The 16,443-nt window shown below is 38.0% G+C and overlaps 1 protein-coding gene across 1 annotated transcript in view; it reads left to right on the top strand.

Moving 5' to 3' along the window:
• The window catches only part of ULK4 (unc-51 like kinase 4), a 406,569-nt gene that overhangs the window by 79,191 nt on the left and 310,935 nt on the right, over nucleotides 1–16,443 (top strand). The window contains exons 20-22 of the mRNA XM_033131526.1: nucleotides 315–476; nucleotides 8,409–8,591; nucleotides 16,200–16,327. Coding sequence (XP_032987417.1) covers nucleotides 315–476; nucleotides 8,409–8,591; nucleotides 16,200–16,327 — 473 coding nt within the window. The remainder of the gene's footprint in view (nucleotides 1–314; nucleotides 477–8,408; nucleotides 8,592–16,199; nucleotides 16,328–16,443) is intronic.

A 16,443-nucleotide genomic window follows, 5' to 3' on the forward strand; every position in this document is an offset into this window, starting at 1 on the left:
ACTTTAAACTTATGTCCCGATATTTATGTTATGCTTATATTGTGTATTTTCCAGTTTATTTCGGCATTTTTTATTAAAATATATTCAAATTATATTGGGCTAGGTTTAGTGATTAACTAAATGATTATTGGTAACAGTTTCATAATAGCCTGAAAGAATAATCACACCTCCTAAAGTACCCAACACATACAGAAGCAGATAATATTCTCCTGGTATCAGGCCTTTACTTGCAATAGTTAATGAAAAAATGTGTTTCTCATACTAAAGAATACCCTTTTAATCTTCTCCTTATTCTCTGCTCTCTCATTCTCTAGGAAGAACGTGTTGTGAATCACATGGCAGCAAAGATTATTGAAAATGTCTGCACTACCTTTTCTACACAGGCCCACGGCTTTATTACAGGAGAAATTGGACCTGTTTTATGGTACCTATTCAAACATTCCACGGCTGATTCTCTTAGGGTAACAGCGATATCGGTAAGATGGAGCATATTTTGGGGTATATTTGCATATATTTAAACACCAAGTTTGCAAAACCTGTGCCAGAAACAGAGTAGTTTTAATTGGATAAATAGGAAACAAATCTCAGAGTAATATAATAGTTGGTGAGAACCATAACTTGATTTTTCTCCTAAAGCAGAATTTTTTAGTACTGGGGCTGGAAAATCTTGGGACTGTCAGGAAATTCCAATAGGACCTTGTAGGACCGTGATACTGTGGTTTCAGAAACGATTTGGGGGCGATCGTGGAAAACCGTGACAGTGGATAGGCTACAGGATTTGGTATATTAGTGTTCCCTGACTTTTTCTGTTAGCTCAGTCTTTCAGATTTTATATTAAATGGGTTATCATGTTACTCAAAATGAATTCATTTTAATGTTCAGCTCTCTGGTTTTGCAGGTTTTGCAATTTGGTTGTATACTACTTTGCTCACATGGTTATAATGACTTGGTGTAAAGGATAATTATGAAGATGTGTTAACATGGTTGTATCAATTTAATAGTCTGTTGAACAGATACAATCCTTTCTCATATGATTTGTTTAAATAGTCTGATCACCAGTCTCCCCTGGACTCTCGACATTGTATGGCAACTGCACTGTATTTCTCTTGTCCGCTCATTCTTGCACTCCTCACTGTGGCAGTTTTATAACTTACCTCTTTCCTTAAATCTCCAATCCCACATTTTCCTCCTGCATCCTCAGTAGATGACTTTCCTCCATACTTCCCAGGGAAAAATGAAGGCATCCAATGGGAGTTATCCCAACGATGTCTGCCATTTCTGTAGACATATTTACATCCACACCTGTCCTCTCTCAGTTCTTTCCCTCCTGTTGCAATTGATGAGCTATCCTTTCTCCTGTCATAGACAAACCTCTCATGATTCTCCAGATCTTCTTCCTGTTCCCTTCTTGAGAACCTCCCTCAAATGTTTTTTTGGCTCTTTCTTAAATCTTTAACCTGTCCTTGTGCACTAGAGCCTTCAAATCAGCATTCAGGTATTCTTTGCCCCGTTAAAAAAAAAAGTACACATGCAGACATATCAAAAGTTCTGTGGCTGCATGTCCCCCTTCACAGCCATGCTTCTTTATACAGAGTTATTGGCACAAGTTATTGCTCTTTTCTGGCCTGTTTCCTCTTCAACCCAATCTGGTATCTGGCCTAAAAATGTCACTGAAGCTGATCCTGCTAAGCTCTCTAATGACTTTTATGGTGCTAAATCCTATGGATATGTATGGATGTTTTCCTGTTCTTAAATTTACCTGTGTGATTTCAAAGATCAAGGGCTAACAATCCTGCTCACTGAATATCATTAAGCAAAGCATATATAGCATCCACCACACCCACACCCACACCCACACCCACACCTACACCTGCCCCCGCTTCAGGAGCCACATGATTTCAAAATACAAAGAACCCTAAATATGGTATGAGTAATTATGGAGAAACCATCAGAAAGAGTTATGAAGTATATCAGTGAACTTTCTTGAAACATCTTGAAATCATATCTTAAGTCTCCATTTTAATCCTGGGCCTTTAAAAAAAAAATCTGTCTTGCTTTAATTGTTTAATGTTGTTTAATGTTACCATTTTCATCTTTATAAGGTTGGTGCAAAAGTAATTGTGGTTTTAGCAATTTTACCTTTTAAACCGCAATTACTTTTGCACCACCCTAGTATCAGCGTGGTTTCTTTTCTTGGCAAAATTTTTTTGGTTTTTCTCACCAAAGGCTTATACTTTCCAGCCATTTCTTCATCTGACAGATTAAGCTTCACTCTTTCATCTTGAACTTATATTTTGTTCTTAGCATTCATTTAAATAATTAATTTTTCACTGAAATTTTCCCCATTGTCCCCAGTATGTCTCTCTTTACTTTTCTGCTCCAGGAGCCTCTTCAGTATCCTGTGTTATATGTTGTTTTCATATATCTTTAGTCCCCTCTGACAGGAAACAGGTCCTCAGCCTGTCTGTGTACTTCATGCCATTAATAATTTGAGAGAACCGAGGACTTTTATTTTGTAGGGTGGAGCTCAATCTGGGTCTCTCCGGTGCTTCTCCATGAAACCTCCTCAGCACGCCCAGGACTCCTACCTGTGCTGACACCTCTGTGATGGTTGCCATATCATGACACCTGTTTGTGTCATTCCTTTTTTAGGAGAGGTTGGCAAATATTTTCTAGAAAGGGCCAGATAATAAAGATCTTTGGCTGGCTTTTCCCATATCTGAGCCCTCGTTTTTCAGGCCTTCACTTAAATGTCACCTCCTCGGTTAGGGCTGCCCCTCGTATCATGGTATTTTCTCTCACAGCCCTGAGCACAGCTGTGTTTGTGTAACTCACGCATGCACATTTTCCCCCACTACAGTGTCAGTTGCAGCAAGTTAGAGCCCTGTTCCTTTTGCTCTCTCCCTCAGCACACGCGGCAGGTGCTCAGCAGATACTCGTTGACTGTGTTGCTCGTTGATACTCGTTGACGGAGTGTGGGGGGGTGGGGGGGTGGGGAGGGTGGACAGTGTTGCTCGGTGCCAAAGCTGCACCCTGGTCCTCGTGCCACTTGGAGCGGTTTGCGTCTGCTGTGCCGTCACTGATGTCCAGACCCTTCTCGTCATCCCAGGGCCCCGCAGATGCCCCTGTACCAGTGTGGTCCCCAGACCTGCAGCTTCCACATCACCTGGGGACTTGTTTGAAATACAGGTTTTTGGGCCCTAACCCCGACCTGCTGAATCAGACTCTCTGGGGGAAGAGGCCCAGTAATCTGTATTTTAACAAGCCTCCAGCTGATTGTCATACCCGCCGAAGTTTGAGAAGCACTGCTCGAGACCTTGGGGCTCTTGAAAACACTGGCATGGCTTGGAGTGGAAGATGGCTAATTTCTCCTCCCACTCAGAAGTGGCATTTGTTGCTTAGGGAGTGGGATTTGGAGGGTATGGACCTGGCTTGGGAAATAGATTGAATGGATAAAAAAGTTTCTGGAATTGTTAGGATGACAGAGGATTCCTCTGACTGTAGTGGGAACCTGAGAAACCTGTTGAATTAGATTGAGTAAACTGGATCCTGTGAGGGCGGTAACTGGGGTAGGGCGTCCTTGTTACTGAAGTGCTGAGATGAAGGGTGTAAAACGTGAAGAATTTTGCAGGGTAGTGGTCCTCACTGGGGTTGGTGGGAGCTTTTTAAGCAACGTTGACTACTTCCTCTTTTTTGTCCAGCCCTGCCCTTATTCTTGTGTATCTTAAAATCTCTCCGGGATCAGATGAGAGTATGTGTAGTTAAAAGGCTCCCAAGGTAATTTTTGATATGACATCAAAAAAATCATTCAAAACACACACAAAAAAATGATTCTTAAATTTATTACGTGTTGATTCTGTTCATGTTTCCAATATATATACAGCCTTCTCTTTTGAATGAGTCTATTTCTTTAAAGCTTAAATAGACTGAAATTCTGGGGATAATGCCATGCTCTTTTTGAAGCAAATTTTGAAGCAAAGTTTGAACTGGAATTGTTCTTTACAGTTTTAGAATATAGTCTCAAACTCTTTTAAAAAGTAAATACTTCCAAACCAAATCACTGCAGATCAGACTTGAGATTTATTGTTATTTTTTATTTAGAAAACACAAGCACGAATGTGCTCTTAAGCCTCCATGAAGCTCTCAACTGTGTTTGATATATCAGAGTTGACCGGTTAAATGGAAAATCTCTTAGGCTTTTGAGCAACATTCTGAAGACAAGATCATTCCAGTTGTCCTTAAATTGCTTTGAATACACTTAGCTTGGACAAATCTCTTATCATGAAATGTCCCCATTATGATTGGGTAGGGATTTTATATTGATAGGACGACAGTTTTGCGGATGAGACTTAACTGTTCCTCTGTGTTGAAGTGCCTGTTGGAGGAACCCTGAATTTGCTTGAACAGTTCTGATTGTAGCATGATCTTGAGGGAGTCCATTTAAAATGTTCTCATTTTTTAATCCTTGGATTATAAAAATAATGAAACAATTCTGTTTTGATTTCATAAACAGCAATTTTCTTAGGTTTATTACAAATGCATTCTTAACACTTTCACTTTCAGAACCAGCGTTGTTTTTTAGTGAATTTATTTTATTCCTGTTTTCACATATGAGCTGCCACTTTTCTACTGAAACTCACACAATTTGGGTTTTAGACTTGAAGAACCCTACTTTCATAGCCTACAAACTTCCCCATCTGTATGTAAGAAAGGGGAGACTGAAATGTTATTTCAAAGGTGTTCGAAGTAGAGTTTACATCGTGAAATTTCATTCTGATATGGCTATTTGTAAACGAATACAAATTCCTGGTCTATGTTTGAAATGGAGTCAATGATGATTATTTTTCCAGCTTTATTGAGGTATAACCGACATGTAACGTTGTGTAAGTTTAGGGTGTACTGCATGTTGATTTGATACTTACATATTGCAGAATAATGACCACCAGTGCATGTTAGCTAACACCTCCATCACATCACATAACTACTACTTCTCTTCCGTGGAGAAACACTTCAGATCTATTCTCTTAGCAACTTTCAGGTATATAGTACACTATTATTAACTACAATCACCACGTTGTATGTTAGGTGCCTGGAACTTACTGATTTTAAAACGGGAGGTTTGTATTTGTTGACCAGCATCTCCCCATTTCCCCCACCCTCTTGCCCCTGATAACCACCATTCTCTCTGTTTCTATGATTTCAGCTTTTTAAGATCCACATATAAGTGAGATCATACAGTATTTGTCTTTCTCTGTCCGACTTATCTCACCTAGCATACTTTCTTCAAGCTCCACCTGTGTTGTCGCGAATGGCAGGATTGTCTTCTTTCTCGTGGCTGAGTAATGTTCCGTAGTATGTATGTACCACCTCTTTATGTAGTCACCTGTTGCTGGACGCTTAGGTTGTTTCCACACCTTGGCTGTTGTGAACAATGCTGCAATGAACATGGGCGTGCAGGTATTAGTTTGAGATCCTGTTTTCATTTTTCAATGATTAGTAAAACAAGACTTTTATAAGTACATATATCAAGACTTTTATATGATAATCAGTTCCTTAAGGAAAGGGACACTTTTTTTGTTGATGTTTTAGGGAACATATATTTAGTGCTTTACAAATATTCATTTTTCAGTATGTTTGTTTACTCAGTAACTTCAGAAAGGATAGTAAATATATACATTATTAATAAAGTTAACTTTCCTGTAAATGTTTAGTTCCAAATAGTAATTTAAAAAATGTCTAATATACTCATGGCATTGGAATGTAATTAAAATTCTTATAAATAATATGCATTTATTTGAAAAATTTGAACAGCATTTGGAGAGGGTCCCTTTAGATTTTCGTTGTTACTATGTGCATTTACCTTTTCCTTTTTGGTTATAATAAGGTTACATTAGCATTTTCATAAAGATTGGAAGTAAGGTTTAGCATAAAATAAATACATTTACTTTAAACATTTCATTTTGGTGGAAGATTTGAGTTTGATACCAGTCAACACTTGTTTTTCTTATCAATAGGAATAACTTTTAAAGGAAGTTCATTCTTAGGGATAGAAAAAATAATTTTTCCTGAGACATTCAAGAAAATGAAAATATTTTTCAGTCTTTATCTTTTCCATCCCTCCTACCTCTTTTTCGTTTGACATCATAATATTTCTAACAATTTATCTTATTCTTGATCTTTTCATTATTAGTCAAGGTTATAAATCTGTTTCAAATATAAATCAGGAAGAAGGTTATATGGCATTAATATTATAATTATAATGACTGTTTTTGTGAAACCTTTCTGGCTTATGTTTATTTCTTTCTTTGGAGTCTTCCATGTACACACAGAATATGACCATCCCTCTCTTTTGCCTAAAACTTTTGAGGTTTTCCCATTGCTTATGGCATAAAATTCAAAGGTCCTAGCTTGGTAGAGCACCTCTGCTCCATCCTGCTTTTCTAGATGGACCATGTTTTCCTCTTTCCTACTCTCTGCCTCTTCTTTCACCCGAAGTATGTTCTATTACAATTGCATCAGACAGCGGATGGTCTCCCTCTAGAACATGCTCTTCATCCTATGTCTCTATGTGGGTACCCTGTATTTGTTTTCTTTTCTCTGGGAAGAATTTTCTTATTTTCCCACCTATCCATCTCCCACTTACCTTCAGAAACTAGTGCAATATTAAATATTATCTTACTTAAGGAGCTGTTGTTGACTTGCTTTTCCTGCCTTTCCAAGCATGATTACTGAGCCCGCTTCTATTACATTTCTTAAATTCTATTAGTTTATTCATTACAAGCTTTTAAATGTACTTTTTATTTTTCAATTACACTTGACATACAACATTATGTTAGTTACAGGTGTACAACACAGCAATTAGACGTTTATATAACTTATGAAGTGATCACCCGATAAATCGAGTACCCATCTGACACCAAATATAGTTATTACAACATTAGTGACTATCTTCCTTATGCTGTATTTTACATCCTCATGACTAGTTTGTAACTACCAATTTGTACTTCTTAATCCCGTCATCTTTTTCACTCACTGCCCCCACAACCTCTTTCCAATTTGGCAACCATCAAAATAATCTCTGTATCTATAAGTCTGTTTCTGTTTTTGTTCTTTTATTCTTTAGATTCCACATATAAGTGAAATCATATGGCATTTGTCTTTCTTTGTCTGATTTACTCCACTCAGCACAGTACCCTCCAGATCCATCTATGCTGCCGCAGATGGTAAGCACCCATTCCCTTCCATGGCCGAGCAATATTCCACTATATATACGAGTATGTACCACCATCTCTTTATCCATTTTTCCATTGATGGACACCCAGTCTGCCTCCATATCTTGGCCATTGTGAACAATGCTGCAATGAACATATGGATGCACACGTCCCCTCAAAGTAGTGTTTTGGGTTTCTTTGGATAAATACCCAGAAGTGGGATTCCTGGGTCCCTCTCTGTCGCTTGTTATAGCCTTTGTTTTAAAGTCTGTTTTGTCTAGTATTCTACCGCAGCTTTTTTTTTTCATTTCTGTTTTCTTGAAATATCTTTTTCCATTCTGTTACTTTCAATCTGTGTGTCTTTTGATCTGAAGTGAGTCCCTTGTGGGCAGCATATTTGTAAGTGTTTTGTCTCCTTTTCCATTCAGCCACCTGGTGTGTTATGATTGGAGCATTTAATCCATTTACATTGAAAGTAATTGTTGATAGGTAGTTATTGCCATTTTATTATTCATATTTTTGATCTTTTTCTTCTTCTTAAAGAAGTCCCTTTAACATTTCTTAATTACAAGTTTTATCTCTAATAGTCTGTGAGCAATTTAGAAAAGCTCAGGGGTCTGACTACCTGATTTGGATTTCAGTTTTGCCACTTACTACCTATGTCTTTGGGCAAATTACCTAAATATTTTATGCCTTAGTTTTACAAGCTATAAAATGGTTAATAATAATAATACCTTTGTTATATGTTGGGAGAATTAAATGAGATAGTCTTCATATATTCTCAGAGAGTGTTCTTTACGCACTAAACAGTAAGTGTGAGATATTTACTTTAATGACTATTTGTTCAGCCTTTAGCTTAGTTTCTGCCCAAAGAGGGCACTTAATGGTGCTTGTTACTTAAAGGGAACTTTTCTGTATAGACTTATGTATCAGTGTATCATTTTAGTTTCTCATCATTTACATGGTCATTATTATAAGAGTCTCCAATGTATTAAAACAACTTTTTAGTTTTCATTAGCAGCTGAGTTGTTGTTTTACTTTTAAATGTGTTGAAGGTTTCCAACTTAGGCCAAAATAAGTAATGAAGGAGCGAGCAAAGTGCCTTCTCCTTGTTTACCCAGAAGCGTGTGTTACCTTTCTAGGGCCTGGTTAATGCACCTGGTGTTGTCTGACGGATCTGTCCTTCTGTCTCTGCAGGCGTTGTGCAGAATCACTCGCCATTCTCCTGCCGCCTTCCAGAATGTTATTGAGAAGGTGGGACTGAACTCAGTGATGAGCTCCCTGGCCTCTGCCATCTGCAAAGTGCAGCAGTCCATGTTGACCTTATTCACTGCTCTGTTGTCCTGTGGGGTTCATCTTCAGAGGCTGATCCAAGAAAAGGTTTGACATCGATTTCACCTGTTCCTCTACTTTAAAAATTGTTTTCTTCTGCAGTGTTAGTAGTTCAACAAGTAATATCATCACTATAGAATTTACTTTTTATCTCCAGGGGCCTTTGTGAACTTTGCCAAACCTATGTATCATAGGTCATTCCTCTGAAGATGTTACAGGAGTCTTTTAGTGATTAAAACAGAAATCCAGTAAATGGTTCTGCCTCCTTGTCCCATTTTAATGTTGAAAAGTTCGAAAACGAGTCCTTCCTATGTGCTAGTATTTCTTATGCCTCCTCCTCAGCTCCCACCTCTTTTCCCATATCCTTTGCCTGCCTTGGGGTTGGGCGGGGGCGGGAGGTCCCTTTCTATTCTGACTCCTTTTTATTCCTTTCCTTACCTACTACCTTGCCACTGCAAATCTCCGTTAGAGCTCCCTTTCTCCTGTTTTCACTTAGCCCCCTTCTAATCCTTTGCCATTCCTTTATTTTATGTACAGTAGAGTTTGTAAGTATTAAAATCACATCACAACACTATAGCTATAAAGAAGTCTCTGTAGGGTCACTTTCCTCAAAGTGTCTTCTCTAGTTCTTGCTAAAGAGTGATTCTGGCCCAGAGCACTGCATCATGGGAGTGTGTTGGCCATGCAGACCCTCAGGCCCCACCCCAGACCTGCTGAATCAGGACTGACATTTTCATGAGATCTCTAGGTGATTGTTTGAACTTTATGGTTTGAGAAGCCCTGCCCTAGAATATGTATGTGCAGTGAGGTGTAAACAAGTCAAAAAAGTGCACCATGGTTATATAAATATATATATTTATATATGAAAAGAGTTGAGTTAAAGTTAAAGAGATATTTTCAATTGTACAGACTTTCCCATTTTTTCATATGCTCATGTATATTATGAATCTTCATGGGGCAAACGTAGTGGACAGTGTTTCCTAAACTTATTGGACCAATTATCCTTTTTTGGAGGGGAGATAACCTGTCAAATTGGAGCTTTGTAGGTCACGGTGAAGGTAACGCTAAGGGCAGAATGGATCCACTGAAAGAAGTGTCTGTCCTCGTTCTTCTGCACTGAATGCAACATGTTAAATTTTGAGTTTTATACTCAAAGTTAAAATTTCAATAATTATGATGATTAATGCTCAGGTTCACATGTTAAACTTGATCTGTGAAAGTCAAAATAGAGAGAAAGTCATGTCTTGTCTTTAATTAGTCTGGTTTAGATTCTGCTAAGAAATTTGAGCCTCAGAGAATGTATTCTTTCCGACAGTCTGTATTTCTAATTATTGCTACTAAATTTTTCAAGTCATTATTGTTATTATATTAGTAAAAGTACCACTTGAGTAGTTTTACTGTGTAAATTGTGATAACAGAGGCTGAGAGTTTTAGCACAGGCATGGATTGATTTAGTTTCAGATAGGCTCTTTCACAAAGCTAGTAAAATAAGGACTTTGTGATTCCGCTTCCCTGAGGTGTGAGAGATGTTGAGGAGATCCGAGAAAAGAAAGCAGGCAGCCGAGCTGTGCAGAGGCTGCAGGGAAGAAGGGCCATGGACAGAGGCTGGGAAGCAGGAAGAAGAACGGATCCCATAGGGTGGAGATACTGGCCTGCCTTTGGGGTTTTGACACAGTGGTCTCTTTTATTTTACTTAAAGGAAAGTGCATGTATTTCTCTCTATATGTGTGTTTTAGGGGCAGGTTGACTAATCTTATTATTGCTAAGTTGAGGTGGTCTCAAGTGTTGGATCGTTGATAGAGGTAGAATGAGTGGAATAAGAAGGGACCCAGGAATAAAAGCAGTTTTACCGCTTACTGTTGGGCAGAGAGAAAGAACTGCACTTGTTCTTTTTGGGGAATGGACGCCTGTATATCCTGGTATTTTTTGTAATTGAAATGCTGTCCCCAAAAGAGGTCCACGCCATTGTTTTTAAAATAAATGACTATTTACTGCAGAAAATTTAGAATAACCTAAAGAAGAAAACAAAATCAACTGGAATCTCACTACCCAGAGATCATTGCTGTTAACATGGTAATTTATCTCATTTTAGTCTTTTGTCTGTGTGTCTGTGTATGTTGTGCACACATTTATAACATGAAGATCAAAATGTGTGTGTCATTCAGTATTCCCCAAGAATACCACTGTTGAACTGTTTGGCTCACATGTTTTGGTTAGTACTCTCCCCAATGCAGCGAACTTCCTGTTACATACACCTTTGTGCTCATCTCTAATAGAGTACACAGGTGTTATCCACATTTAGAAGGCTCTGCATAAATAATGCTAGATTGTTTTCTAGAAAGGTAGGTGATGAGAGTACCATTTACTTGTAATTTCACCAGCAGTCATTAAGACACACGCTATAGTTCTCTTATAATGAAACCAACCTAGAGTTGAGGATTATTCGCAGCATACTTCCTGTTTTTGTAGTTATTTGCAGTTAATTATTCTCCATTTGAAGTATGTCACTACAGCCGTGTTTTCATCCCCAACTAGATCAATTAGATTGTATTATTCCTTCTGAATCATGCTCAGGAGGGAATGTTTAGTTTGCACTGTCGCCTACGTCAGCTATGTGGGTATCAGTGTCCTCAGATGCCCACACACAGCAGCCGTGTTCATTACTGGTGCTTGATTTGTGTTATGTCACCATCTACAGAAGGCTCTGCTTGCTCACAGATGTGCTAAGTGGCAGAAGATGCCTTTATCCAAAACAAGTGTTGGTTCCATATACTGCAATGTGAAAAGTGAGTGTTCACGGCCATGGTGACAAGGGACTCGAGTTAAAATGATGTGTTCTGTGTATTCTGGTCACTGGAGAAATTGAGCAAAACAAAAAGTGACACACTGTTTTCCCATGGCCCCTCACCCCCCAACACTTCACATGGTACTTTTGAACCGTTGGTAGAGGGTACTTTAGATGTACTTGTTGAATCACCTATTCACAATTCAGGTGCTTGAATGACTGTGAACAAGAGGCATCCGGAAGGCCTGACCAGGTGTAAGAAAGAACCTTGTAAGTTAGGTGTGTGTTTATGTACTGTTCTGTGCCCTATGAGCTGTTTTGTTTTTTCGTTAAATTCCTGGTTTATGCTGCGGTTTTATTCTGCTGGGTCTTCCAAGCTGTTAATGTGTCCTGAAATGTTTGCTCTTCGTGGTCTGAGGCTGGAGGAGTCCAAGCGTTCATACATGTGTGTCCTGCTGTGTTATTGGGAAGAAGGAGATTGGATGAGGTCATTTTCCTCACTGAGATAGTATCTAGAAACTTTAGCTAGTGTGAATTCATTTTGATCAGATTATGTTTACAACCTTTATGAATTTAGGATTTACATGGTTACTACAGAAAATCTAGAATACATGGAATACAGAACACTGAAAGAAAATGCTTACCTTCCTAAGATAATCTCTTTAAAATTTGTGATACATGCCTTTCAGATTCATATTTGTTCTGCATATGTATGTGCAAATACACATACAGTCAGGTATCCCTTCCTCTCCCTCGTCCCTCTGTGGCTGCCGCACACACGTGCTGTTAGAATCTTTGTACAGAAATCGGATCAATTGTATATTGTTTGGTAATCCATATTTCTCCTATTCAGTGATGTCTTTATAACTTTTATTATGAATTTTATGTTTGAATAAGCTAAGGCCAAGTAATGAAAATAAGGGTGGCAGAATAGTATGTCATTCTAAACCTGCAGTGACACACACACACACACACACACACACACATGCATGCATGCACTACACGTATATATACACAAATATGTATGTACATATATACATGTATATTTATAAAGGCATATAGGGAGAAATGGAGAAGTCTATGAATATTACACTAAACTAGACAACTGCTTTGTAAAGAAATCACTGGTGTGGGTTTAAAAAAAAACACAACAAAAAACCTTACCTTAAAAACTCCGTGCCAGATTCTTGATGTTAGGAAATCAGAAGCATATAATACTCCTGGAACCCCACTCTGCTGCATTTCAATTAATGGAGCTTAAAAAACTCACATCAACTTGATTAAGGTACATAGATTAAAACATCTGCCTTAGTCTTTTTTTTTCCCTGAGGTTTGTGACTTTGAATGTATTTTGAAGCTGGAGAATCAGTAATGCATACTTTGGGGGGTCACCTAATGATTTAAACATTAATTTTTAAAGCCATACCATATTTCACAGGTTAGTTTTTCATGCTCACTGGTAAGACGATTTCCTTCTGAGTGTTACTGACTAGAGATACTGCCTTTCAAATTTTTTGCTTATTAATTTTGACAATAGCTGCTGTCCGCCCATTTTTATCTTAGCAGTCTAGTTTGGGGCCGTTGCTTCAGGTTTAGCATTTTGACCAAGTAGCACAACAGTGATTAATAATAAACCAGAAGCTGCAGATCTCTGTTATTTGTAAGCACTATGGAAGATCAGTATGAAATTTCATTCCTGTAGAATTTTAAAAAATTTGAATGCTAAGTCTACTAAGGGTTTTTTCCTCACAAATCACTAGGCATACTGACTCAAAGGTTGCAAATACAGCATTTAAAATATGGTGGTTAATTTATGCATATTAATCAGATTATGAGATCATATTGTGATATTTTTAGTGTGTCTACATTAATAAATGTATTCTGTTAGAGATATTTTACTCAGATGCTTGGCTGAACTTCTTTAAGGAAAGTGTAATCTAAAAACAATTTTAGATTTAATCAGTACATGTTCCATTTCCATCAATATTAAACAGGAAAATTGTGTCAGTGTAGTTACCCACATGATGTCTCACTGTTTTTCCGTGAGGCTGTTAGCAGTTGACAGCCAGGCTGTACTCACTGATTTTCATCTGCGACAGTTGATTGAAGCAGATCAATCTTTTGCTTGAGGTTTCCAAGAGATAATTTTGAAGTTCTCTATCTCACCATTTTTTATTCATCTAATAATTTCATCTTTATGATCTGTATTAGAGGGATATTGTATCCTTTTGCTTAATTTTGATAACAATATTATTTTGTTTGTGATGGATGCTTCATAGATGTGGGCTCATTCCCAACATTTTGAATATTTCATCCCATCATCTTTATGTTAGATAGATACGTTCATTCTGAAATCACTGCCAAGTAGCATTTGAATATTGGACATAAACACGTCATGCTGTGATTTGGCTTCTAGACCTAAACAGCTTCTGCTTTTTTCTCCGCATGTAATATTTAGGTATGTTGAGCTGAATGGCAAGATGAATTTAAATCAAAGCTGAACACATAGTGGATTGCACACTGAAGTGTCCTGAGGTCATTTTTGGTTCCCAAAGGTCATTTTTATTATTCATTGTCAGCGCAAAGTCTTCGCCTGCAGTCTGTAATCTCCCCTTCTCAAGTCTTGTAAGATTAATACTGTCCTAGAGGGGTGGTGTGCCCATTACTTAAGATTAAATACGGAGCCTTTAGCAATTAGTTGTAGGGTGTCAGTCAGTACTGCTCATTCAGTTTTTCTGAAGTGGCTAAATGAGAATTTATTTAGGGCACTAGAGCTTTTAGGCTTAGATCCAAAATTTTCTGTAACACACGCATTTAGGGACTTGGAGTTGTGGTGTTACAAACAAATCTCACACCCAGCATCTTTTATGTTTTGATATGTGCTATAGTTTATCTAGTTTGTTTCACTCAAAATCACAAGCATGTTATTTTAATTTTGTAAGATTCTTAGTAATGGCTTCATCTCAAGTGTTGCAGCAACTATTGAGAATATTTTGTAAGTGAATAATAATCATATTTGCTGTTGTAGAAGCTCACTGTAGCTGCATCTTGTAGCATAAATGGAAGAAAGCGAAGTTAAAGCCTGTTACTGTAATTCAAGAGACGTAGAATGATACATTGAAATAAGGCAGCAATGGAGGAGGTGGTGTTTTCACAGAAATTGGGGATCAATTGGTCATGGGAGGGAAGAGGAAGAAAGAGTCAAGGAAGGTGCTCAGATTTTTAAGTTTAGCTTTTGGATTGATGATCCTCAGAGCAGATCACCTTTTGGGTAGGCACTGAGTTTAGTGTTGGATGTGTAATACAAAGAATTGCAATATACCCTTCACCCATATCTACCAAAGGTTACCATTTTACCCTGTTTGCTTTATGGTTTCTCTGACACTCTGTCTATCTCTTTCCGTGTGTGTGTGTGTGTGTGTGTGTTCGTTCCTACCCATTTGAGAAAGAGGTTGCAGACCTGGTGCTCCAATTACTTTAATTACTTCACTAAATACTCCCTAAAAAGAAGCCATGGATGTAAACATCTTGAAGTTAACATTTATTAGGCATTATTATTAGCTAACCTACAGACCTTATTCAGATTTTGCAATTGTAATGTTCTTTTATGTGGAACAAAACTTCCAAGTCTTGAATTGCAGTTTGTATCGTGTCTCTTGAGTCTCCTATAACTAGAAGAGTTGAATGGTTTTTGAGTTATATGTGTGCACTCGTATGTGTGTGGGGTTGTGTTGATGTGGGAAACAGATTTGTGATTGTGGTCCTTGGACTACAGAGTGTAAATTAGAATTGGGAGTTGACGGTGGAAAAATGGGCTTTCTACTGTCTACATGCTGGAAGGGTGCAAACAGATCTGTTACTCAGGACATCTTGGTGTTGATTCTGTTTTGAATCAAAATGATGATGAAGTAGCTTGATTATTTGGTTCAGGAATCAGGTGAGAGTGATGAATAGATAGAGATATATGGACATATTTCCATCCTTAAATAGAAGAATACACCAGACGGTGTAAATTCTTCCTGCCTGGCAATATAGCACCCGATGTAAAAGGACTGTGGAATGGCAGAAAAAACAAGCTGCCTTGGATGCGGTGTCACCGCTAGGTGCTTGCCTCTGTTAAGGACTCTTGGGAACTTAGATTCCTGCTGCCTGTAGCCATCTTGCTACCAGTACAGTTCCGTATTCCTGCCTCCTTACATTCATTGACGTGTGTGTGTGTGTGTGTGTGTGTGTGTGTGTGTCTGTATTTCTTTTTTTGTATATCAATAGGCACCTGAAATGATGTACAGTCCCTCTCTGTTAGAAAATAACAGTAATACTTGTCAATGCTTATTTCTCTGTGTTGTATTATACCTTTAGTTAAAGAATGCTGTAGGACTAAGGGTTTTCTTTTGTGTTGCATGTTGGGTGTTTATAATGTAGTACCTCAGGTGTGTACATTAGAGATGTGATCTCTGTATATACAGGTTTGCTCAGAGGTCCATGTCTACATGCAGTCGTGACTGCCAGTTGTTCTAGTTATTTGTTGCCACACTTCCAGTTGTGTGGTTGCTTGGTTAAGAGGCAAGCTTTGTTGTTCGACTGGACTGGATTTGAATCCAACTCTGTGAATTTGGGCAAATTGCTTCACCTTTCAAGATTTAGTTTCCTTTTTAAAACGGGGGTAATACTGTCAACATTTTATGGCTCAATTTTTTAGGTTTAAATGAAATAATACGTATTAAAAACTTAGTACAGAGTCTGGCACAAAATAAGAATGCAGAAACGGTAGTTGGTATCATTTTATTCCTTGCTGTATGTTTGGTGATTATAATCTATTCGTCCATGACTTATTTCATGTTTTCTCAAAATTTTTTTAATGTCTTCCACAGGATTTTGTGTCTACAATTATCCGTTTACTTGACAGCCCCTCAACTTCCATTAGAGCAAAGGCCTTCCTGGTTCTTTTATATATTTTGATTCATAACCATGAGATGCTGCTGCTCAGCTGCCAGTCCAGGTATGACTTTCTCTGATGATTTCATCAATAACTTCAATTTGGTGCCTGTTTCATTAGTTTCATTAGTAGCGCTTCTTGGTCTCTATGTAGCTGGTATTGAAAATTTTTTTCCTAGA

This window comes from Rhinolophus ferrumequinum, chromosome 17 (assembly GCF_004115265.2).
Source record: "Rhinolophus ferrumequinum isolate MPI-CBG mRhiFer1 chromosome 17, mRhiFer1_v1.p, whole genome shotgun sequence".
NCBI classification, from domain to species: Eukaryota; Metazoa; Chordata; class Mammalia; order Chiroptera; family Rhinolophidae; genus Rhinolophus; species Rhinolophus ferrumequinum.